Source organism: Ochotona princeps, chromosome 3, assembly GCF_030435755.1.
Source record: "Ochotona princeps isolate mOchPri1 chromosome 3, mOchPri1.hap1, whole genome shotgun sequence".
Taxonomy (NCBI): domain Eukaryota; kingdom Metazoa; phylum Chordata; class Mammalia; order Lagomorpha; family Ochotonidae; genus Ochotona; species Ochotona princeps.
In genome coordinates, this window is record NC_080834.1 from 96,932,377 (window position 1) to 96,959,782 (window position 27,406).

At 37.3% G+C, this 27,406-nt stretch overlaps 1 protein-coding gene across 5 annotated transcripts in view; it reads right to left on the reverse strand.

Annotated features, from left to right (window-relative positions):
* Nucleotides 1-27,406, reverse strand: part of TP63 (tumor protein p63) — a 217,633-nt gene that overhangs the window by 11,441 nt on the left and 178,786 nt on the right. For 2 of the 5 annotated variants that reach the window (XM_058662120.1, XM_058662118.1), the window contains exons 5-10: nt 17,356-17,542; nt 16,522-16,637; nt 14,980-15,089; nt 14,188-14,324; nt 12,178-12,260; nt 8,765-8,901 (exon numbers count right to left, since the gene is read on the reverse strand). In XM_058662120.1, coding sequence (XP_058518103.1) covers nt 8,765-8,901; nt 12,178-12,260; nt 14,188-14,324; nt 14,980-15,089; nt 16,522-16,637; nt 17,356-17,542 — 770 coding nt within the window. Of the gene's footprint in view, nt 1-1,850; nt 1,966-8,764; nt 8,902-12,177; nt 12,261-14,187; nt 14,325-14,979; nt 15,090-16,521; nt 16,638-17,355; nt 17,543-27,406 lie in introns of those variants that run through there. The other 3 variants (XM_058662122.1, XM_058662121.1, XM_058662119.1) reach the window with 3 other exon arrangements.

The following is a 27,406-nucleotide window of genomic DNA, read 5'->3' on the forward strand; positions in this document are numbered from 1 at the left end:
ATTCCATTATACCTATGCTTTTCTTCTTTATTTTTTGAAAAATTTTCCACTTCTAATATATCAAATAATTCCCTTGTAAAGTGTATTACTACTTAAAGCTAAAACTACTTGAATAAACCATTTCTGAAGTATAGAATTTGAATAGGGAAAAAGATATTGAAGATAAAACTGAACATTGCTTGTATGAAAAAGGTCAAAAAAGAAAAAGAGTCATGAAACATAAGAAAAAGAACTGCGCCTCCTCTAAATTTTGCCCAGTTCAATACTGTCCCACTATGACCTTCCTCCAGATGGATGCAGCTACTTTGAAAGGCTAAGGGCAACAGCTATTTCCAAGCTTGGCCAAATACCACTTTTACATAATTCCATCAATTCAACTATGTACAGTTACAGGTGAGATATTATAATCACACCAAACATTTACATTATCGGATAGTTCCCTCTATCAAAACTTAACACTATTACATCTAAAATCTATTCCAAGGCAATTTAACCAATGTAGTGAATTTTTAGGATTGATCACTTTGATATAATGTTCATTAAATAAAAATATAAACAATGACAGAATACATTTCAACACGATCAAAATGACTGTTCTGTTACTCATTGGCCTACACATGGCACTTCCAGTGTTTACCCAAGAATATTTTAGAAATTCAGGGCGGGGGAAGGCGAGCAAAAGAGACAGAAACAAACAAACAGAAAAAAAAAACCTTGCAAGATAAACCAAGATGCAAAAGTTTATTGGAAATTTAAAGCACACATCCATTAAAGCAATAGCCTCAGTAACAAGATATGGTTGTCTTGGTGATACAGAGTGAACTGATTTGGTGTGGGAAGATTGGGAAGGAGAACCCGGGGAAATACCTGTGAACAGTGGCAGAAACATGATTGTTTTTATAGTGGGTAGCAATGAGGGCGTGAAGTTCCAAATTAGTTACAGATTTGGAGAGAGGTCTTTGAACTCCATTTGCGGCACTTAATAATGGAAAGTGCCAGAGACAATATGAGACTGGGGTGGTTTCTCTCTTCTTAATGAAACCACAATATTAAGGTGACCAACCTTGGGGTGCACACAATAGTTTTATGTTAAGTCTCCACGGTTTCATGCACCAGAAGGCTATATTAGACCAGTTATATTGAGATGGTGGCAGACACAGGAGCTCACAGAGCACTACTGAGCTTTTCATTTCTGTGTGAGGAGAAGATAATAATAAGGTAAGTTCTCAACAGGGGAAAAAAAACAGAGACCTATTTCTCCCTCACCCGGCGAAGTCCTTGTACTAAGGAATTTTCACCCCTCTGCCCAGCAGTACATTTGACACCTTTGTTTGACACCATTTGCAATATTACTGCATGACCAGCATTCAAGGGCTTGACTGAGTGCCTAAGTCACCTACCATCTGCCTAGGCACAGACAGAAACTAGTTTTTCTCCTTTTCTTAAAAAGACATCTTAAGTTTGAGACCTGCTCAAAAGCTTCTTTATGGGTTTTAGAAACACAACAGAAGGTCATAGAGACAAGTTCCGATAAACATCTTAATGCCCCTCTCCCCATCTGACTCCTTTCCTCCCAGGAAACAAGTAGAAGCCCACAGACAAACACAGAAGTTCCTGAATGGCCAACACCAGATCTCAGGACACGAATCTGCAGAAAACACCCTTCCAAGTAATGTTTTGAGTCCCTTCCAAAGATTCTCTAATTGCAGGCTGTGTGCCTTTGAGTAGTTGGGTCTCTGAGCCAAAGTGTCTTCAAGTCCTGCTTACAAGGGCTGGTTCACGCACATATACACAAGTACACACACACAAGGACACACAACACACACACACTTCAAACACAGAGGGAGGCTCTATGGATATACTGATCGGTTGGGAGGGTTGGAATGTCTAAAGAAGACGTCAGACTGTTTCGGAGTTTCTCTCCGGGGCTCCACAAGCTCATTCCTGAAGCAGGCTGAAAGGAGACTGCAGAGAGGAACCAGAGAAAAGAAAAGATGAAGGCTTAGGATGTCATGTATTCAAATCGACTGAGCTCAGAACACTCCTCATACCTTCATGATCATAGCACTTGTAACAGACAGAATTTTATGCCTGGGAAGTTACTTTTTTTTTTTTTCTTTTCAACCTTCTTTAAAACTCCTCAGTTAATTTCTTATTTTTACAAAGAAGAAATGAAATAAGGCAGTAGGAAATAATCGGATGTACACTTCAGAACCGCCTGTGCAATTTACACAGAAAGAATGCGTGTTCCAAGATCCCTTCTGAGACTAGGTAAGGCCCAAGTACATATATGTTTAACAAGTTCCACTTAGCACAGTGCTTATCAGCATGGTTTATTGGATGCAATTAATTCAAGAAGGCAATGGAGAAACAAGAATAAGCTTTCAACCTGGTAAAAATATCATCTTTTCAATTACTAAACCTCACTACTGTTCTTATCTATCCTAACTATGCAATATGAAGAAATATGATCTTTTTCAGCACAGTGTCTGTGTCATCACACATTATAAAGCACTATTAATGAGTATTGTCTATGTGCCCACATTGAGACGGATAATATCTTAATCCTTTCAGTCACAAACTTGGCCTATAAATGCATACATCAAACTCTTGAAAGCAGCCTTTGCATAATTAAGAAATCAATTATGTCATAGGATTTCAGGGGGAAAAAAAGCCCTTTTTATTTTTTTAGAGGTTGTGCAACTCCATGAAATGCTTAGGAGTTATTTCCCAGAATGGCTTTTTAAATCACCTTTGGCTATGTTCAGAAGAAAAGGTCGGTTCTATTTACCGGCTGGAAGTCAGCAGGCCATCTCATCAGCAAGAATTAGTATCATCTTTGTTTATATGACACAATACAAATTCATAAGGAATCAGTTTACTGCCAGCTGAAACACTATAGCTCCAAACTCTGGATTGGTTATTAAAATTGATAATTTCCCTTAAAGCAAAGATGAACATACAAAAACATGCTAAGATCATACAAGTGTTAAAAGAGTATGTGAACTATAAATATTTAAAATTTCTAACCTAGAACTTACACTATTGAGATGTGAGAAAGTGAGTTCATCTTTGATTTTTATGTTCATTACCAATTCACAGCCAATAAATTACTCTGAAAAATTCATAACATAGCTGTGAAGTTAAAGTAAAAATATGTCAATAGTAAAAATGTTTGCTGTTTCTTTAATCTATTTTGAACCATATTAAATTTCCAGTATTCTTCCGATTTTACCTAGAAAGCTGGACTTTCTAACAAACACTCAGGAAATGTAAAGTAGGTTTCTACCAGCTGCAAAAATATGTTAATACCTTCTATCGGTTTGGAGATTTCTGTCCTCTGTTCTCTCCTAAATTGATAATCCTGAAATATTGCTTTCTTCTCTTTCAGTTACATGAATGTGATGGAGGGGGAAAAAAAAGTCAGTATTCTTGGTGATAATCACAACCAAGTTAGCTTAAAGAGATAGAACTTTAACTGGAAATGGCAAAGTCCAGTACCATCTGATGGGCTTGAGCACACTGGCCAGGAGCAGGTGAAAGCTCAAGCACTTGGATCTCTCACAATGGAGTCCTGTGTAGTATTCCTGGATGTTGGCTTTAACTTGGCCCTACTCTGGCTGTTGTGAACATTATAGGAAGTAAATCAAAAGATGAGACAGGTTGGCCTCCAATTCTTTTCCTGTCTTTCAGATAAATAAAAAAATTAAATTCCATACAGAGTTTTTCATAATATGTATTTTCCCCAAATCTTGAGGAAACTCCTTATATGCAGAGATTTCCACAAGAATTTTTTAACCAAAAAATTAATCTTTTAATTGCTTTTCCCAGGAATTTTTTGAAACACATGTGTAGTTTGTGCTTTACTTTCATTAAACTTTAAAATATAATTTAAATGTATTCTTACTAGAAAGGCAGTTTTACCAAGAGATGGAGAGACACAAAGATCTGCCATGCTCTGGTTCACTCCCCATATGATTGCAATGGCCCTCGCTGAGCTGATCTGAAGCCAGAAGCCAAGAGCTTTTTCCGGATCTCCCATATGGGTGCAGGGTCCCAAAGTTTTGGGCCATCCTTCACTGCTTTCCCACGCTGTAAGCAGGGAACTGGATTGGAAGTGGAGCAGCTGGGACATGAACCAGTGCCCATATGGGATTCTGGCATTTGGAGGTAGAGAATTAGGCAGTTGAGCCAATGTGTCAGCCAATTTTATGAAAATTTGCTGAACCAATTAGGCAGACCAGAGACTGCAATGTAAATCCTCTATGTTCCAATCTGATTCTGTAACATTACTGTAAACTCTATATGAAATCACAAGTAGAGTCCCTGGGTGTCAGTTGACAAGATATAGTGGGAGAGACTGGAGAGCCTTCTGGACTCGGTTTGTAGCATTATTGCTTGACTTGTATTGCTACTGAGCCACAATGGTCAAATCATAAAGAAATGCACTAAAGGCACAGGATAGACACTTGCATTCAAATTAAAAATTTGCCCTATAGAAACTAAAATAAATAAATACATAAATAAGAATAATTTTCCTGAGAAATAGCAATGCAATTTTGTAACAACGTGATGTAGGCCTGAAATCAGGACACCAGGCAAGATAAATGATGAAGTAAAAAAGAAAGTGGAAAAAAAAGGATGAATCTGCTTTGAAATATAGAAATTCCAAAATATGTGTTAAGTGAGTTTTCCAAAACTGTCTGAAGAATCAATATCCCTTGAAAACATAAAGGCAAGCCATCTAGTACAAAAAGGAGTCCAATTTTTCCCCAACAAATGCTGCCTTCTGTAAACCTAATTTTACATATTTACACCCATATGAGCAAATCACCTAAAATCAAATGTCTTTCAAAAAGAAGGCAGAGACTACTTATATTTGTGACAATTTGATTCACAAGAGATCTAACATTCACAAAAGCTTATGATCATGAAGGCAATTTTGAAAGATTTTTTAAAACCATGCACAAATAAAAAGTTAGCAGAAAAAAAATACAGCATAAAACTAACAAAGTAGTTAAGCTGAAAATATTTGTCACCTATTAGAAAACCAAGCCTTCACACTAATTTTCCTTTTACTGTAAATGAAAATACAAAATTGATTCCTGAACAGTATAAAATTGGCACTGTGATCTTGCAAGCTATTAACAGCATTTCCCAAGATTATTCTTTTCAAATCATTGCCAGAAAATTATATTTCCATTTTTTCTAATAATTGTAGCTTTTTCTTCATATTAGCATGAAATCAAAAGAATTAAAAAAAACTCAGCAGAAAAATATGTCAGCTAGAGGATTTACATTGATGGATATCATTCATAGGAGGTCCATATATGTGTGATGTTGTAAAAGCATAATTAGACCAAATGTGTATATTTTCTGAAATGTTCACTTTACAGTTTGTTAGATTTTCATGCACAAGTTACCAGAGATGTGAGATATAACTCAAAAACATGCATATGTTACTTTCAAAGGATCACACCAAAAAATCAATATAGTTATTCATTTTTCATTGTTTTTCTATGACCACACATGCAAACAAACAAAAACCAAATAAAAATATGACCCTAAAGTCTTACGGTCTGTTTAACAAACTCGATTATAAATAAAAGAGTTTTTTCAGATGAAGTAAATTATTTTAAGGAATATGGGTAATAAATAAACTTTATTTAGAGCGATGCTAACCAGCGAGACAGGAAGCACAGTGTCACTCACCATGTAGGAACAAAGGACCACACATTTGTATGTGCCTCACTTCAGCAAACACAGATAGCTTCGGCTCTAATGGAGGCCTATCCTCCTGGATTACAAAGTCTCTAAAACCACTGTACCAAACTACTCCCTTTCTTGTATGATCCATGGATGTTACTTAAGTGTGTACTACTAATTTTGACAACTCTGAGACTGAATTTCTGGACTTTTATTAATATTCAAAACATATTTTAATTAGGAATTACCCATTGTGTTGCCAGATAAAGAAATATAGGAACCCCATCTTTCTTCTTTTTCCTTAATACTAATGCAATCACATGGCAGATCTTTGATGGAAAAACTTAAATGAATCAACTATTTAGTCTTATCTATAAAGGGGCTGCATCATTAGCCATATTCCATTTCTACATGGACATACCTCACTTTCTAAGAAGAATGAGATCTCTGTTAAAAAATGTTACAGTGCTTGCTAGACAATGGAATGTTGCTCAAAACGTTCTAAAGTCGTGCTAATACCTCCATATTTTGGATATATGTATTAGCTTGTAATTACCAAATAACATCTGAGCCTCAAGAACCAACTAAAGAAGAACCACTCAACTATGGACTATAGTGATTCGTATAAATGACAGTGATGAAGCCAAATTGGGCTCATAAATTGACAATGTTTTTAGGCATATAAATGCAGTAGTGAGAATCAAAAGGAAAACAGTATTTCACAGAATCTAAGAAAAAAAGGTATGAAGTTCAATTTCAGGGTCCACAAGTAAGATTTTATTGTAATAACCATTCCCACGTCACACTTATGTATTCCAGGTATCTGTTTTTGTACTGGAATCATGGGATGAGTAGTTGCAAGTGATCACAGGGCACAATCTAAAGTGTCTATGATCAATATTTTATGAGAAACAAAAACTGACCTATCTTTGTGCTAAATGACCAGACTTCCCGTAAACTGGAAAAACAACAACAACAAAAAATAAACAGGCGACAGAATAGCAGATCAACCAGTTCAGCATAGTGTGCTTCCACTGTATAATTCTCCTGAGGATTTTTCGGCCAGTTAAACCTCACCAGAGTGAACTGGAAGCAATTTGGAGTATTTCTTAATGCAATGATGAACCACCAATCTTGGGAAAGGCAGTTCTTTTCCGTAAGTCTATAAATGATTTTATAAGTCTCCATTTCTTTGATCCTTGTATGTCTTATATGAGAACTAAATTGATTCTGTATTTGAATATATTAACATGCATTTCCATATGATTTCACAGCAAATCCACGTGATCAGCACTAGGAATTCTGCCTGTAACCCTGAGTTCTAATTCTCTATTAGAATACTTTGTGTCCCCAAGGAATTAGCTGATTAAACTTTCTGCACAGCCTTAGGTAAAAATCCCCTGTAATTTCAATTTGCAAAGCTTTCATGCTAAACAGTAAATGGTGAGTTCCTTTCCAGCCAAAAGGGTCTTAAACACCTAACAACTAAAAGTCCTGTGAAGAGAGAACATGCTTCTTTTCTCTTTCTTCGCTGCCCACTTCAGCCCATAGTCAATAGATGCTATCCAATACCTCCTGACTATCTGAGAGGCATTCTAGTCCACATTGACTTTTGCGGGTTAATAAAAGAAGTAGGAGACCTGTTTATTACACTCTCTATAGCTGTGTCTTTATAGTAGCTAATAACATATTGGGAAAGGGTATTATTTTATTGCTTGCATGAATTTATTTTAAAAGGTACTCTTTGTTTCAGGAAAGATAAATGTCTTATTTTGTAACTTCTTCATTTTTATTTTATTTTATTACTAATTTGCTTAAACTTAGAGTAAACTAAGGCTTTGTTTCTTTTTTTCTGTAAAGTTGACTGTATTAGATAGATCCCAAAAGGTATATACTTTATATTTATCTGCAAAGACTGGCAATTCTTCTTACACATATGAAAAACCTTAATTCAATTAGCAAATGATTATTGTTAACCATTGAAAGTTAAGTATAAACAGAGTTCTGATTAACGAAATTTCTACCCATTCATAAAATCTACTCTTCTTATTAGTCATGAAACAATTGGCATTATTAAAGATTCAACATTCAATGTAAAATTTAACATACAAATTAGTTGTTTAGGTGACCAGCTTTGCGGCACAGCTGGTAAAAACCACTACCTATGATGGTGGTATCCTATACAGGCACTGATTCATGCCCTGGTTGCTCCAGCTCCAATCCAACTTTCTGCTAATGTGCTGGGAAAAGTAGCAGCAGCAGCAGCAGATGGTCTAAGTATCTGGCCACTGCCATTCATGTGGGAGAACTGCATGACGTCCTTGGTTCCTGGCTTCGGTCTACCTTGGCTATTACAGCCATTTGGGCAACGAATCAATAGATGGAAGATCTTTCTCTTCTCGTCTCTGTCTCTCCCTCTTTGTAATTCTGTCTTTCAAATAATGGGCAAAAACAAATTGGGCTGTGTGTAATGCTAATATGTTTGCCAGATTCACACATAAATGTGTGCTAGAAGATACCATAGAGCAATGATTTTAAATCACAGCATAGTACTGTTTTGTCCTCTCGTACCAACACATTTCCAAAAAGCATGCACTAGGTTTTAGAATCTTTCTGAACACAGCACTCACATAAGAAATCCTGTAGTAAAACCTATTTGCTGTATTTCTACAGAATTATTCCCAGACATGGACCTTATATGTCCTAGGAGATGCATGAGACAATCCACTAGGATGAGGGAAGATTCTACATTTTTAAATATACATAAAACATAATATACATTTAAATATACATATACTGTGTCCTGGAAATTCATTCATTGGTAGATATGTATTGATCAGAAATTGAGACGTATTCTCCGTGATTCACTAGTCTGGAGTCATTATCAGAACACAGAAAAGTTGAAACTAAAAATGAAAGCCACACCAACTAATGTCAAGCTAATGCAATCTGCTGCCTCATAGTGTCATCTTCTCTGTTGCCCATCTAGCTCCCTACTATTAATAGGAAAGCATCCAGTCTTGCTCATGCTCCCCTCAGGACATGTGGACACACTCACTGTTTCTGAAGTAAGTGCTGGTGCTGCTGCTGCTGTTGTTGTCTGTAGGTTTCAATCGTGTGCTGAGGAAGGTATTGCATGAGTTCCAGGGACTCCTTGATCTTCAACAGCATCTCATAAGTCTCGCGGCCCCTCACCTGTGTAAGAGAGTAAATGCAAAGAGGCAAAATAAAGAGCTGGAGTGCAATCCATGATGTATGGACTCGGGCTTTGCAAAACCTGCCACTCACTAACACTCATTTGTGACATCAGAAATCAGGACTGGTGCTTTTGTGATCATTCACAGACCTGCAGAGTGTAAACCAAAGCTGGAATCACCTGAACATGTTCAAGCTGAGGGCAACAAGGAGATGCCCTGTCTTGCTTCAGCTCTTACAGTTTAAGTAAGGGTCTTTTGTGAACTCTATTTGGCATTGAATTTTCCACATTTTTCTGCTTCTTTTTGGTGATCTTGCTGTTTATAACAGCCCTTAAGGTAAAGCCATCATGCTGTTTAGTACCCTTATGTGCAAGACAGAATGCCTTGAGAGAAAATAGATGTGTATGATGAGCATTGTTTAGGCATGGGCTATCTCCAGTGCTGTTGGCTGTGAATTCCATGCTATTGAGTCAATATTATAGATCAAATAAGAAAAGTATTCCAGTAAACACGCAAGAAAGGTCATGCATAAGTCTTAAAAGAAAAGTGTTGAAGTCAGAGGGCCATAGGATTCTAAATTTCTGCTGTCTGCAGGAGCATTGATGAAAACAAAGCTACCATGAAAACTGAGAATAAATTACTTCTATCCATGGAAGGACAAAGGTGTTCAGCCTGGCAAAAGTGTTAAAAAGCACAGTTAGGACCACAGGCAAGCAATGTCCCTGCAGAGTGCTGAGTGAAAGCCTCTTCACAGCATGCACTGTGGCATCTTACTGATGTCACTTCTATCCCAGCCTGAGGAAAGAAGCATAACATGTAAAACTTCAGAAATGAAAGATTTTCTTAATTTGTCTGGATTATCTTCTCCTTGTCCAAGCCTTGGGGAACCTTCTCTCTATGAAGCCTCCCTAAAGTGTACACATTTGGTTTGTATCTGGCTTTCCCTGTGTCTTATGCATTCCATGCCCAACAGTTACTTCATCATGTTGTAGCTGCCTGTGTCCTCAGTAGAAGGCAAGTTCTTTAAAAGCAGAACTGTGTCCTATAAATCGCTAAATGCCCAAGGTCCAGCCCATCTGGTATTTAACAAATACCAACAAAATATATACTAAATTAGTAATTTTTTACATACTTTGGTTTTGCTAGTTTTTCACTTAAGATACAAACCATTACACGGTGCTGCTTCCAAGAGTATAGACTGAAATTTCATTGAATATAGCTTTTTTCAGGGACAAGTCTAGACTAATACATACGTTAAATCTAATATATAGGTTGAAATATGTGTACCCCATATCAGAATTCCTGGGTTAAATTACAAACTCTGCCTCCTCAATTAAACTTCCAGAAAATACTCACCAAAGAAAGCAAAAGATGATGCTTCAAGTAACTGAGTCTTTTTCACTCATGTTGGGACCTGGACAGAATTTCGAGCTTCCAGCTTAACCCGCAGCCATTGACATGTATTTGCAGAATGGACCAAGAGTTGGGATCTCTCTTCTCCCTCTCTCCGTCCCTTCCTTCTCTATGTCTTCCTCTCTCTCTCTCCCCCCTTTTCTCTTTCTCTCTGCCTCCCCCCCCCCGATTGTGTATTTCTCAAGTAAGTAAATAAATAAATAAATGATTTTAGATTTTTCTTAGATATTTATCTCAGCACCTGAAAGTATATTTTATCTTTTGGGATATTAATACATCAGTGTAATATTTTACTGAAAACTCTAGTGAGTTTCTGTATTCAGCTTTACAAACAACACATGGACAATTCCAGGTAACTCACTGTACAGTTGGCCAACCAGCAGTTTATTTCCTTAAGTACTGTGGCCCAAAGAACGTGTGACGAAAGCTGTGACACACCCAAACCTGTTGAGTTGCTTGAACTTCAATCCCAGGGTGATAGTTTTTAGATTGTTTTCATCCTGCTTGCCTGTGTCCAATATTAGTTTACATTGCATCAAGGACTATTCGGTCCACCAAAAATCTATTGTCACTCTAGACAACAAAGAACTAATGTAGCAGGAATTCAACCAACTGGATGCATAGTCTAATAGTGTAGCCTAACTTCTGATTTAGAGAGGTTCAACGTTCCCCGTGGAAGTGAATAATCTGTTACATAACAATAGGACTGAAGCTTCCAGCTATGCACATACTACTGAGGACTGTGCCTTGTTGAGGTGTTTTTCATAAAACTTCTTTAAAAAAATAAAAATAAACTTTCTAGAACTGCTGTGTTACTAGCTTTTTATAGTCTTCCTGACAATATTTAGACCATACTTTCCAGGATAATTTTATCATGAAATAATGAAGTGCAAATTAAATTTAGACATAAATAAAAATATTCTGTTGTGAAGATAGCTCTGATTGAGTGGATAGGTAAGAAAAGGAACTCATTCTATTATTACATTCTAAATTATGGAAAGATATAAAATTTCCATATTGTTTAATTATTTATTTGACAGAGAATCAGAGACAACCGCCATCTGCTGTTTCAGTTCCCAAATGTCCATAATGTACAGGGATGGCTCAGGCCAAAGCCATCAGCTGGCAACTGAATTTAGATCTCCAAGATGGGTGGCAGAGAATGCCTGCTTCTTTCCAGAGTGTGCAGTAGCAGAAAACTAGAATCAGGTGTGGGGCTGTAAACAAGCCTATACACTGCAATACAAGATATAAGAATGGTATGAGATACCCTAGCTACCAGACCAAGTGCCTGACCCTCCTGCTTTAAATAACAATAACAATAATAATAATAATAATAATAAATCACACTTACTTTATCTCACTAGCCTGCTTCCCTCCCACCATTTTGCCATTATTACTAAATGCTTAAAACCCCCTTCAAAATGTGTATATTGAAATCCCAACTTCAGACATGATGGGATTAACTTGTGAGGTGTTTGGATGGTAATTTAGGTCATAAGGGTGCAGTCTTTATAAATGGCATTTGGGTCCTTTTGAAATGGACCCTACTGAACTCTTCTGTCTTACATCCACCAGCTGAAGATACAGGAGAAGGTAGAAATTTACAAATGGGTAAAAGGCCTCATCAGCACCCATCCAGGTTGACCCTTTGCAGGGAGGCCTTGTAACCTCCAGAAGTTTAAGACATAACTGTCTGTTGTTTTAATTGGCTCTCTGATTATGGTAGTTTATTGGAACTGTCCAAGCTAAGACACCTCTTTTGCCATTTCCAAAGGTAATTGGAGGATGGTTGTATAGAAAAACACCCACAAATATCATTACAATGAAGTAAAATAACGAACACCCAAGGGAGACTCACTGGCAGGTACAAGAGCTCATCATCTGGGGACCTTCGTTTCTTGATGGATGTCATCTGGATGCCGTGAGTGTTCTGACGAAAGGCTGGAAAGAAAAAAAAATACTATTACCTCTTGGGAATATTTCTAAAGCAATGATGCATGTTAAACGTATTCAACAGTTAAATATTAATATTAAATACATATTAAACACGCAGTAGCACCAGCAACATGTTAAAGATTTTAATCTTAAATATCCATTTAATTGGTGATGATTACTTTTACGCCAAATGCAATCTGAGCAATAACAAGAGGATGATTCTAACACTGAGCAACAGCCTTCAGCTTAGGTGGTGCAGAAGGAACTCTGCCTTGATTGGGGCTTTCTGTGAATAACTGCTCAGTAAAAGAACAGAAATCAGTTTTGCATTTTATTTTTCTGTGCATTTATATTCAAGTAGGTGAATGCGTATTGTGGACATTGTCTTATTCAAGTGAATGAGTGGTAAGTTATCATAGTTTTCTGAAATGTAAATTTTATCCAGGATTGAAGGAATAGAAATGATCTTTTTACAAAAATTCAGATAATTTCTTCTTATTGAAGATAATTAATTTGCAATCCAGGGAAGAGTTTAAAAACTATTCTACCATACAAAGTTAAGGGTAAAATAATTTTTATCAAATAAATACATAACTTTTTGAGGAATGACTAAAGAGAGAAACAACCTAACAGAAAAACATGTCATATCAAACACTTAAACTTGATGTGATAGGAGTTTCTCCTATAAAATATTTTGCATCTTCTGAATGATAATGGTTAAATCTTTGTCAGAAAATAAGTTATTACACAAAATACTGTAAAATATTTGTTGGAACTAGCACAATGTTGCAATTGGCTAATCCTCTGGACCAGCTCGTCTTAATGGCTCTGATTGGTGTTCTGGCTGCTCCCCTCTCACCCAGGTCCCTGCCTGTGGCCTGGGAAAGTGGTTGAGGATGGTCCAGTGCCTTGGGACTCCTCATGATTTCTGGCTTCAAATTGGCTCAGCTCTGGCCATTACAGCCCTATAGGGAGTGAACCAAGGGATGGAAGATGTCTCTTACTCTCCTCTCCATAAATCTGCCTTTCCAACAAAATAAATAAAACTTAAAAAGTTGTAATAAAGTCAGGCTTATGCAATATATTTGCTGGGAGAAAAATGCAAGCATGTTAGAACATCCTGTAAATATATGGTTTTCATACATCATGACCTAGAATTGTAAGCTCTGTGGTGGTACATGCCATCAGCAAATTGTGTTTGATATTAGCACACAGAGCCAGAAGCTACCTGCAACTCCCAGCTGCAGTAACCCTGCTTCCATTTACTTTGCACTGTATACTCTTTGAAATATTTCACTTAAAACACAGCAAAACAACAAAAAGCAAAAAACCTCTTTGATTAAAAGGTGAAATTTGGAAAGCAACTAAGTAAGAGAGACCTTGAGATAGTCATAAAGTGAAACACACATTGAATTTAGATCTGCATATTCTCCAGAACAGGCTTTAGGACATAGATTCCAAGTCTCACTGTTTCCAAAGTCATGAGATAGGCAGATGTTATTTTCAGCCTCATGTTCAGCAACAAAGATGTGTTGATACCAACCAGTAAGATACTGATTCTCAACCTTTAACTGGTAGAATGACCAGAAGAGCTTACTACATACAGATTGCTCCATCTCTATTCTAGTTTTCGATAGAGCATATCTGGGACTTCAGAATTTCTGTTTTCCCCCAGTTTCCAGACAGTGCTAATGCTGTTGATGTGGAAGTCACATTATGGGAACCCTGCATCAACAAATCCTAACAGTGATTGCTTTTTGGAGTTCACAGTGCACAGCTGCTGTCCTCCGTCAATGCCAGAACTATTCCCATCAAATATGGGGCGTCATCTTGCCCGCTAAAGCTCAAGGATCTTCTAAAAAGTTTTCTCTACTTTCCCGCAACGTTTGTGGAGAACTCACTCCAATCCCATTCGTCCACTACATCTACTTACGGCGCTTCGTACCGTCACCATTCTTTGTGCTATCTGAAACCTGCTGCTTTCGGATGCTGTCCTCATCTGCCTTCCGGTCTCTTCCTGGACAAGCACAGATGCGGGCCTCAAAGCAACGCCTGCCCAGGACTTGCCCACTTGGGAATAAGAGAAGAGAGGATACAGAGTTAAGTTGAAGGAATTTGAAAGGTCATCTGGACTTTTCCCCTATTTCTACTCTTGGCCATTCCCACCAGCTCATCCATGGCTTCTTGGAGGATGGACCAAAAATTACTTGGCAGGACACAAAAGTGCTTATATGCCACAAGCAACATTAGAAAATAACATTCCATTTGTTCTGCAAAAAACCTCCAAGCCATTAGCTGAACAGCTGTATTTAGCTACATATTTTGAAGGAAACTTGAGTTAAGCCAGTGGATGTCTTGTGATGAAATCCCCTAAGGCAGCCCAGACTTACTCAAAGAAACTGCTAAATGCTTTGAGGGCCCCATGAAAACAAACACTGTCTAATCAGAAACAATTCCAGTTGAATGTCAAGAATTCAGGTATGAAGTGAATTGCACACCTCCTCAGCTCTTTCTGCCTCCTCTACCTTTACCCACCCTATTCTGACTCCACTTCCTTAGATCTTTTATGTAAGCATTTGCAGCATGGATTTAAAGCACAAAGGACAAAAAGCACCAGTAGCTCTCTGAGGCACTTGCAAAGTCCACAATAAAGCAGACACAATTTCACTTTGCCCTTAGCCCATGAAATTGTATTAGAATGAACAGTTCTACATATGTCACTTACTCTCTGGTTTCTAGAGTAACAATGATTAAAATTGGTCGGCGGTTCATCCCTCCAACACAACTGCTGTTACACATGAAATTGTACAGGACTGTCGTGAATTCAGTGCCCACCTGAGTAAAGAGGGAAAAGAGCCTTTAGTTGCAAAAAGTTTACACTTTCATGTAAGAATTCCACTTCTCATGAAGTGAGATACTTCCTTCTAGGAATGTAAACTTCAAAACCTATTGCCCATCTCTGTAGACCTTGCCTTCTGAAAACTTAAAACCTGATGTTTATAATAGTGGATACATGATTAAATGAGGTACATTAAATGAGGCAAGTTAATCTTTACAATAATTCAAATGAGCTATACTACATATGCAAATATAACAGAAAAGCAAGGGTTAAAAATCATCAAAATTAGCAGTAGTGCTTCAAATGTATTTCTGAGAGTAGATAAAATGGAATGACAAATAGTTGAGTATACAATTCTATGAATAACACCATAGAGCTCAAACATTCCTGAAAATGTAATTATTTGTGCAATCCTCAACTAAAATCAAGGCAACTGAAGTCTAGAGAGCAAGTTACACATCAGAGGTTCGAATAAGCAGCAAAACAAAGAACTGCTGTGGTCTTGGTACTGTTACGTACCATCCACCATCCCATTCTACCTTCAACAGCACTTACAAATGTGCTACCTATGCATTCAAACTTCAGCTAAGACATTGCATTGAGGCTCTTCAATTTCCAGATAGAGTAAAATATTTACACCCATTATTCATATATAATCACTACCAGTTCAATTGCTGGTTGGACAAAACAGAGTTATATATAAACCCAATTGCTAGTTGAATCATGATTTGCCTTTCAGATGGGAATACGAGTACAGAATCATGTTAATGAGTCTGTTTCATTCCTTTTTATGAGTTTGGAAAGTAGAGAATGGAAAGGTGGGATTGAAGAAAATGGAAAGGTCACACATTTGATCACAAGGATTAAAATATCAATAGATATTGGGCCCAGTGGTGGGGTGGCCTAGCAGCTAAAGTCCTCGCCTTGAATGCACCGGGATCCCATATGGGCGCCAGTTCTAATCCTGGCAACCCTGCTTCCCATCCAGCTCCCTGCTTGTGGCCTAGGAAAGCAGTTGAGGACAGCCCAATGCTTTGGGTCCCTGCACCCGTGTGGGAGACCTGGAGGAAGTTCATGGCTCCTGGCTTTGGATGGGCACAGCACTGGCCGTTGCAGTCACTTGGGGAGTAAATCATCAGACGGAAGATCTTCCTCTCTGTCTCTCCTCCTCTCTGTGTATCTGACTTTGTAATAAAAATAAATAAATCTTTAAAAAAAAGATATCAATAGATAGATGCTAGAAGCATTCCCAGTAACTCCTATCAGGACTTTCTCATGTATGTTTTATATATATCTATATATATATATATCTATATATCTACATATATAGATATATATATATATACACACACATATACTTATAGTTACACATACATATATATACATATACTTATAGTTACACATGTATTATTGTTGCTATTATTATACCTGTGGTGGCTCATAAGGTACCAGCACACTCTGTCTTCCTGTGATGGGGTCTTCTACATATTGAGCATGACTGTTCCCTTCTACGCGAATCAAATGACTAGGAGGGGCAATCTGGCCTGCAGAACAGAAAAGAAATATCATTAGTTCTTTTCTCAGAATGCAATTGCAAGGACACAATGCTGACAGTCAAGAAATGACCTGTGCAATAAAGGAAAAGCATATATATTTTTTAAAAGGGACTGGATTCCAATTGGGAACTTGTCCTGGCTGCTCTACTTCCCATCCAGCCCCCTGTTTGTGACCTGGGAAAGCAATAGAGAATGGCCCAAAGCCTTGGGCCCCTGCACCTGCATGAAGACCTTGAAGAAGCTTGTGGATTCTGGTTTTGGATTGACTCAGCTCTGGTTGTTTCTGCTTAGCCCTCTAGTTCTCTACTAGGCTATCCTTGGGCAGATCATTCTGAGAAAGATGAAAGATGAAAGATTTTGTAGCCTGAGGCAAACAGATCAGCTCGCACATTCCTGTCTATACACCCTTTTACTTAAAGAAAAGAGAAAAGGAAAAAATGAAGAAAAGGAGAGGGGGAAGGATGGGAGGAAAGAAGAACTGGAAGTAGACTGATGTCTAACCCTAACTCAGATTATACAGTAGATATCAATAGTAAATGAATAGTTCAGTCACTGTGTAAGCCACAGTTATTTATAATCATCATTAGACACTCCATTAATGAGACAGGCAAACTGAGTTTCCCTCAGATTGCATAACTGAATCAGACAAGTAAGAGTCCAAACAGTGATGCCCACAGGGCCTTTAGCTATAGATTTCACTTCTTACCTTCGTTGAATTCACGGCTAAGCTCATGGTTTGGGCACCGTTTGACCACTTCAGTGACATGTTCAGCTTTTTTGTAGACAGGCATGGCACGGATGACAGCTCCCTGAGGAGGTGGGGTCATCACCTTGATCTGAATGGGGCAAGTCTTTGCAATTTGGCAGTATAGTTTCTTCAGTTCCGTGGAATACTGCTTAGAAATTGGGTGGGAGTAGAGAAAAGGAGAGAACCAACAGGAGATTATATTATATGCAAAATCAGAACAAGGAAAACACATTCACATTTATAGCCTTCACAACTATACCACTGGGCATTCTAATCTCTGGCAATCTTATATGAAAGTTCATATGTATTAAGCAGTGAATAATTTTGTGCAATTTTAAGTTGATGTTTGTTTGAAACATTTATCAGAGTATGTTTATATCACTATTGCCTGTTACCTTCCCTGTAGAATGAAAGTATGGCTTCAAACAATATCATGAGGAGCTTCAAATATTACCAGAAATTAAATGGAGAAAAATATTTTCATGCACTGACAGCAAACATTAAGTGACAGATGTCAGCTTAGGATATTCTAGTTATCCCGCCCTCATAATATTCCAGCGAAACTCACAAAAATTAGGCTTCATTAATCTTTTTCTTTTCTTTTCTTAAAGATGGACTATCTGGTCAACAGTGAAGAGATTTAAAAAAAAATTTATTTTTGTTTGAGTTTTGACCTGTGGCTGGCCAGCTGGTAAATTACAAAACAAGTGCTCCCCTTGGATACTCCACTGACACTGTCATGCTGCAAGAGTTGGAAAGAGCCATCCAATCCTACAGTTTGCAAATGACAGGCCTAGTATAATATAACTAGCCACAGCACCAAAAGATCCAGGCACAGATCTCTTCACTGACTGAGCAAAATATTTCCTTCCCAGGATTCCTTCTTCAGGCGAGGAAGTTGAGCAGTGGTTGGCTAGATGTAGAGTTAGCAAAAACATCGTGGAGAAAGCACGAATCCCAATCCAAAGCGGAAAAAAAAGTCCTATCTTGTGGTGTTACTCTTTTTCTACCTGCACAGTACAAGTCTCCTTCCACTCTCAAACTTTATCACCCCTGCTCTCTGGGTCAGTGACCCATCCCGGTATTCCTCCTCTCTCAGCATTCACTGGAATTGCTGGCCAAGAGTGGGGCATCTAGTAACACTTATGCACACAAAGGCTAAACACACACACACACGTAGCAATCATGGATTGGCAATAACATCTTTCCAGAGGAGAGACACAGGGACATGGGAGCCAGAGATTCATTATTGATAGGCCTCAGCCCAACTCTGACTAAAGGCAAATATTTTATCCCAAATCATATTTAAAATAATTATTTTACTTCTTCCTTTAGAAATACAGTATTTACTTAAATTATACTCCCTTTCCCCCTATTTCAATATAAAAAATCTTCAGTTAAAATTTTCCAACGCAAGGAGAGGATTGCAAAATCCATTCCCCATGCCTACAGGCCAAGGATTAAACACAGCAAAAGGGTTTTAGATAGCTTGAAGTAATAGCAAACATGCCAAAAATCAGCCACAAAAATAAAATTCTACTTGGGAAAACCCTGAATGAAATCTAAATGGATATTTCTGCTGCTGTACTTTTAACCAATGACTTGATCTGAGGGGATATCATTTTAGGACATAGTAAAAATGGTTTGTATTGACTACTGTATTTTGGACTTCTGTTAGCAGATGAATGACATATAATGTCACCATGAGTTTCTTAAGATGAACCTTAGAAAAGATGCCTGAAAAATAAGTCTGTCAGCTTACACCTGAAGGCAAAAAAGGCATTCTTCCAAGAATGTAAAGATTGCAGAAATGAAGGATAGGTGTTCATAGAGGGACAAAACATTCCAGCTGAATAATTAATACACTACAAATCAAGCATGACAGAACAGATATACAAGTACCAAGAAAAAGTTTGCATAGTGTCAAAAAATAATTCATACTCAGTCTCAGGAATGGGAATAGGTAATATAATATCTGGATTTAAGCATAATAATTCCAGGGAACTTTAAAAGGTTCATGGAAAAAGAATATATTCATTAGGCATAAAAATATTTGAAGTACATGTATATAAGGAACTGTCCAAAGCTCATAAATATGGGTATTATGAAAGAAAGCTGCATGGACTTAAATAAGTTTTGGACCAAAATTAATTGAGAAACAATAAATTTTTCTCAACTCCATTTTACGTGAACTTTTTGAAGCATCACATGACTGCGTCCTTTATAGAGATCTGTTGTTAAAAGCATAATCCCTTACAACCTTTTGGGGAAGTTATCACAGGCATGCAGCCTCTAATATGAGGCTTGTGGGGCCAAAATTTCAGAACCCAGGATGGTGTGGCTTTTACAAAGGGGGCTTGTTCATGTAGTGTGTATTCTGTACACCTGCGGCAAGAATGAAGGAATTTATCCAGGGTCACGCAGGAATATTTTTGCAGAAATCACATATGTGCGAACTCACTGGGAAGTGCTTTCAAGCCTCGGAGTTTGGGCTGGGTTTCACAAACTCAGGAAACAAAATAAAAATATTTTGGGGTTTCAAAGAGGTCGTTTCAGAATTTCAGACAACAGATAAAGGGCCTATATTATTATCCCAGTCTCACAGATAAGAAAAGTAAGGTACGGAAAGGACTTGCCTGAGGTCACCCAGATGTTGCTCTGTCGCAGTCTTATAGCAACTGTTTCTTAGCTCTCAGCTTTCTTAGCTCAGCAGTCTGGATTGCCGCACTCCTTAGTATTTCTGAATCCTAACACAGTGGCCCCCTTGTGCATCGATTTTTTTTTTTTATACCACCTTCCCAGGATTAAAACAGAGTTCAAAAGTGGTCTCCTTCACATCGGCACTTTCTATGTTTATTCCTCAGTATAATATTTGCTCATTTGATTGCAATAGCTGGAGCTAAAACAGCCAAGCTAGGAGGAAGATGTATCCTGGAACACCATCTGTCTTTGTTTGGTCAACAAGAGTCAGAGCCTGCTCCTTTGCCTGACTTATTAACGACCTTGTATCAGGCCACTGCCATCTACTTATTATTCAACTTCTCAACACCCGTTCAACAATACCACAAACATGAACTTATTTCCAACACCACATTCTACACACTTTTTGATGAAAACTTCTTAAAGACAACACACATTCATTACTCAAACATGCTTTCCCCAAGTGCCATGCCCTTGTTTCTCCTCTGTTCCCTAAAAATGCCAGAGTAGCTCAGATATTATTTCTCAAGTAGAACTGCACCTTGTGCTGTAGGACATTATTTTTCAATTTAAATTTCTGACCAGGGCTCAGATGCATCATGATGGCTGCCTCTGGGTAAGTACCAGACAGGCTATTCACATGCTGGAGCCTGGTAACAGCTGTTCTTCACAAAGTCTCTACCATCACATTTGCTTCACTGTTTACAAATAGATTCTTAAAAGATGTGTTTCACAATACTAAACTCAATTTTCCTTATCTAATGTAAATCAGTAATTCCCAATTCTTGCCTAAGCCCCTACTCTCACTATAGATTTTTGTTTACATATTTTTTATAAATGGAATATGGTAAATAATTTTATGTGATAATGAATTTAAAATTCATTCATGTTGCTTCATGTGCCACCATTCTGATTTTTCACTAAGATTAGCCTTTTTTAAAATCAATTCATCAATCATTTCTAATTTTAAAATTATGAACAAAACTATGATGAACATTCATGTATAATTCTTTCTTATCTTGTATTATGATTCCTGGTTAAAGGTATAGCTGGCTTCATGGAGAACTGGTGAGATGCTATCAAGATGCTGTACTATTTCACACTGACCACTGCAATAAATGAGGGCATTTGTGTCAATATTTGATGCTATCACTTTTTTTCTTAACATCATTCTAATATACATGTAGATTTCATTGTGATTTAAACTGGCATTTTCCTGATATATAAAACTGTTAAGATCCTTTCAAATGCTTGTTTCATGCTTACGTACACATAATATGCATACTTATTAATTAGACTTACACGTTTTTCTATTCCTTTTTGAAGTATCTATTTAATTCTCCTTATTTTCTATATCTTAGCTATTTTTACATTTATGCTCACAAATTTTGAATTTTTAATTATTATACTTGAAAGATGCAGAGAGAAGCAAACATACAGAGAGCTCTTCTTCTGCTGGTTTATTTCCCCAGATGGCTGCAACAACCAGAGATAAGCCAATCCGGAGTCGGGAAAACTAGCCTATTTCAGATCACCCAAGTGGAGGAAGGGTTCTAAGGATGTTGGGCCATCCTCCACTGCTTTCCCTGGTCATTAACAGAGAGTTGGGCTGAAGTGAAGCAGTCTGGACTTAAACTGGTGTGCATACAGAATGCAAGTTTCACAAGTAGACGGTGTGTCCGATGCATGTCCTCTTAAAAGTATTGTGCTTCCTAATCCATGTGCAGCACAGTTTATACTGCCAATTAATTAGAAAAACTGCCAATTAATTAGAATACCTTTAATTTAGTTTAAGAATGTTTTATACCTCTCATTTTTTCTCAACATTTTTCTCAAATACTGTGCAAATTTGCTAGACTCATCTTTTCCATTATAAAATGCAAAATATATTGTTTTTATGTCAAAATTACAAGTTTAAAAGTATACTTACTTATTTTCAGGCTTTTTGAAGTATTTAACACATGGTTGATTATATTGTGAAGGTTCTCCTTTGACTTTGCTAAGTTTACTGATTACTGTTACTAGTTTTTAGTAGACACCTTAGGATTTTCTACGTAGTTAATCATATCAAATGCAAAAGAGGAGGCTTTTCTTCTTCCTTTCAAAGCTGTACTCATGGGCCCAGTGCAGTAGCCTACTGGCTAAAGTCCTCACCTTGCATACTCTGGGATCCCATATGGGAACCAGTTCCAATCCCAGTGCCCCTGCTTCCCCTTCCAGCTCCCTGATTATGGCCTGGAAAAGCAGTCGAGGACGCCCCAAAGCCTTGGGACCCTGCAACTGCATGGGAGACCCAGAAGAGACTCTGGGCTCCTGGCTTCGGACTGGCGCAGCTCTGGTCATTGTGGCCACTTGGGGAGTGAATCAATTTTTAGAAGATTTTCCTTGCTGTCTCTCCTCCTCTCTATTTCTGACTTTGCAATATAAATATATAAATCTTTAAAAAGTTGCACTCATTTTAATATCTCAAGTGACTACTGAATACAAAAGCTCTATGATTAATCTAACTCACTCATTTTCCTTTGGTTTTAGAAAAGGAATAAGAAAATAATTCTGTAGTTTTGCTTGCTTGATTACTTAGCAAATGGACTTGTCAACACATAGAAAAAGGAAATGATGATTTTAATGCTGGAAAAATAAGATATTATGAGGAAACACAGCAATTAATAGGCCATTTTGTTGTGGAAACACAGTTCAGTTTTCAAACCAATAGCAATAGAAATCAATCTTTTTTTCCAAGACAAGCAATTGTGAACATTTGCCAGACTGGTACTTAAAAAGATCAGATTAAAATTCTGCCTTTTCTATTTATTTCATGTGTCTTTATGTAATCCTTATGCTACCTACAAAAATAAAATAGAAACAAAACCCAAACTATACATCTTAGAGTGAGAGAAAAAAATCACAGATATGAAAACCCTCAGTGAAGTCTAAAAACAATTTTAAAAGTTATGTGAAAAGTCTAATCAACAAAGGCCAACTGGATTACATAGGAGCACTGGTTGGAGTCCAGGTTGCTCTACGCTGATCTCTGTTCCCTATTAGTACACCTGAAGAAAGCAAACTAAGATGACTCAAGTCTCTTTGGAACCCTGTCACCCATGTGGGGAGACCTGGATGAAGCTCTAGGATTCAGGCTTTAGCCCAGTCTAGTCCCAGGTTTGCGACCAGTGAGGAAATGAACCAGTACACCAGAACACAGTACACAGAAGATCTCTCTCTCACTCACCATCTTACCTTATTTCTTTGTAACTCTTACTTTCAAATAGATAAGTAAATATTATTAAAAAATTTTAAGATAAATAACTATTTAGTTATTTTGCTAGACTGTTTTAATTCATTTTTTTCATAACATTTTTCCTATACAATTTTTGGAGTTCCCTTATGTAATGTCTGTTATAAAAGCTCATAATTTCTCAGATTTCTGCATAGCGTGTTTAATGTAGCATAAATAATGTTGGGAAAACTGTAAATCATTATTTCAACCTAGTAGGGAAATGCTCGTGGCCGAACAATTAAAATCTGCCAGAATTTGAATATGAATCATTCCCAATTATAATTTAATCCATATTTATCTGCATATAGACAATAAAGTTCGACCATGTCAAATTACTAGAGTCATTTGTTTAACAAAGACTTTGATTCATCCACATATACACATTTTAGAATATATACTCATCTATCAGTAAATATGTGTGATATAATTTTCTGTGTCCTTATATTTACCTGAATTACACTGCACTGTATTTATCCTTAGTGATCTGCTATGTTCTCTTCCCTTACTTTAGAGATTTGTCCATACTCTTATTTGCAAATGATTTCACTCATTTTACAGTTTTGATGAGTGAGGGGTGTGAGATAATTGACAACAATCTTCTACATTTCTGTATTTAGATATCCCATTATGTGTAGTTTGGCTCTTTAAAATATGTCTTATTTGGAAATCAGAACATGAAATACCATGATGAAGAAAAAAATAAAAATGGAGAAAAAATAAAAATTAAGAACACATATTTAAAAGAACATACTTCCAAATATGGGAGCATGTGAATATTAACATACTCATAAATTGCAGGCAAATTACGTGATCTCCCTGAACTTTGAATTAAATAAACCAAAGTAGAAAAATGGGAAACATTTGTCAGATGAGCTATACTGGCGCTTATATTTAATGATTTGGTATAAATTCTTGTCAGAACACATTTACTGCATTCAAATACCAACTCTTTATAAAACAATGTAGAACCTAACATATTGATTTGGTTTCTAATCAGAAACACATCAAAAGAGAACTCACTGCATTTCTATATTCATGTGTCCATACTGAATAATTTGCTCATTGCACAGAAGCATGACCATGAATAAACAGGCATTCTCTCCAATTGGAAACTACTCAAACCCAGTTTACTTTGGAACAATCCTGAATAAAGACCATTTATAATGTCACAGAACAGAACTATTTGAAAATGAACAAGCTATCTTGCTAAACAACAGCCCTGACAAAAGGGAAAAGCAAGCTGTGTCTAAGGTGTGTTTTCTTTGGGGAGGAAGAGGAGGAGCTTTGGCATATTAAGGGGTGAGCTGTTTAAGCCAAATATCATGTTCAAATAAAATAACCACTGGAGATGCTGGAAAATAAGAGAAAATTCAGCTCCTTTACTAATAATATGTTGCATAAAGAAGCTAGGGGGGTACAATCCCAGTGACTAGGATCTAACCATCACCACCTGCCTCAGTGACATACTATATTACATGATCTTGGCTGCCAGACTGGTAATTCAGTATCACAATGCATAGACATGCCAAAAAATGCCAGCGAATGCCAGCATGCACCTGCATGACTTCTATAGCTTCCTCTGCTAAAGGAAAGACTCTCCTTCCCTACTACAACATAAACGAAAAAACAAAACTACTTCATTCAATCTCTCCTGGAAAGAATGTCATATGCATAAGCAAATTTCAAATCAGATGGTGTTCCTGATGCTTATGTATCTCAGAATGTGTACAAAATAAGCTTCTTCAGAGCGATTGAAGCAATAAGTTGAGAATCTCCCTCAACAGTCACTCCCTCTCCACGGGAAGCGATGTTACAAGCTCAAAGCTATCTCAATGCTATCATTCAAGATCAACACACATCTAGAATGCTTTCACACTCCAAAGAAATGCTTTGCAAATGGTTTTCTACTGTAATGATATATTCATTATGTTCTTTGGTTCATTAATTCTGAGAATACATACATTTGACCTGTAAACACGGATACAGCTGTAACCCATTGATACTTAGGACAAATTACCCCTCCTGTTCCAGTTGAATGGAAATTAAAAAGAGAGATAACCCAAGAAAATAATTAATAATTAGTGTCTATTTCTGGACTTATGAATACATTTGATTTATTTTTTTAAGGAATGAAAAATAGTGAGGCCTAAAAAATAGTAAAAAAAATAGCTATCATTTGCCAAGGTGAAATATTAGGTACACTCCTAATTTGTGTTTCCTATTTCTAAAGAGTTCAAAAGAATGGAGCAGGCAAAATGCGGACTGTTCTAACTCAAGTAAACTAAATGACTTGACAAGGGAAAACAAAGCAAGCTGTAAAGCTATCATGGCAGTTCAATTCATCCAAGTCTTGTCATGATGGAGTAAAAAGCCTGTCCTAATTTAAGCAGCATGATTTTAAAACTCAATGACTTACTTTTTAAAAAAACTGTATTTCAGCAAGTTTTCAAACAAATGTCCTTATATAAGGGTAAGAAAATGATAAAAATAATAACTGAAATTAAATTCATACAACAAAGATGGGTTATTTGATGAGGACAAAATATAATTGTACCAGCTAACTTTGGTATGTTCTGAGTGTGGTAAAGATTTTTTTTTTATTTTGAGACTTATTTATCTTTATTGGAAAGTCAGATTTACAGTAAAGGAGAGGCAGCAAGAAAGATTTTCCATTGCTGGTTCACTCCCAAAGTGGCCACAATGGCCAGAGCTGAGGCAATCCAAAACCAGGAGCCAGGAACTTCTTGGTCTCCCATGCGATGTAGGGTCCCAAGGCTTTGGACTGTCCTCAACTGATTTCCCAGGCCACAACCAGGGAGCAGGAAGGGGAAGTGGAGCAGCCAGGATACAAATTGGTGCCCTTATGGGATTCTGGCACATGCAAGGAGAGGACTTTAGCCAATAGGTTACCATGCCGGGCCTGGCTAAGATTCTTAAGAAGAAAAAATAAGATACATGGACAGAAAACTATAATGATTAAAATACATTTTGAGCACAAGGCTTAGCAAAATGGATTCTAAAGGTCAACATACTAAAATGCAAAAATAATGCAAGTCACCAAAGGCTTGACACAACTACCATTTAATACGCTTAAAAGTACTCATTTAATAACTTTGAGGCAGTATATTAAATAAACTACAAATATACTTCGATGTACTCCAGATTTGTTCTCTACAAATAAACTCACCTAAGAAACATTATACATTTAATTTCCAGGAATTATTAATGAATGATTAAAAGTGAGGTTTAAATTTTCTTAGGTTAACTATATCCACTCCAAACAAATTCCACTTCAGTGTTGGATAATGTCTTAAAATATCCAGAATAAAAAGTGGGTGTGAATGCATATATGTCAGGGTGAAATTGAAAGCATCATTCAAGAAGCACCCAAAGACGCTGCTGTCTTGAGCTCACTGTTTTATCATCTCTTTTGCTGATCTGTACACGGGTCAGAGCCAGGTAACGTTGCCCTGGGAATCACAGACAGGATATCATGAGGGAAAGATTCTAGTCCTACGCTGCACAACTGACCTTCTGTATCATCTGCAAAAATTCATTTCTGTTCTTCAGCCTCAACTTTTCATATATGCATAAGACCTTCCTCCTTAAAACTCGATCTGCTGAAAAGGGAATAGGTTTTGCAAAGGCAGCTTGCAGACAGGTCCTCAGTCGCATATCCTACTAGATCCACCACAAAGATCAGACAGCACCAGATCCAAGATCGGCTTCGTTGTCTTTTGGCAAGGTATTCACTTCTCCTCCCTGCCTCGCTTATTGCTTTTGCAGTCTGGCTGCCAGACATATACAAATCGTGTTTGTAAGACTTAGGCAAAAAAAGAAAAGAAAAGAAAGAAAGAAAAAGCCTTCCTCCAAGCACTTATTCTTAACGCCCCTAGCCAAAGAGCCGCCTGTTGCCACCTGTCAGTCCTGGGGATTAATTACCTGAGCCCAGGCTGGGAGCGGCACATTCTTAATGCAGCCTCACCCACAAATGTTGACATCAGGCAGGTGGGCTGTCTGCTACCTGCTTAC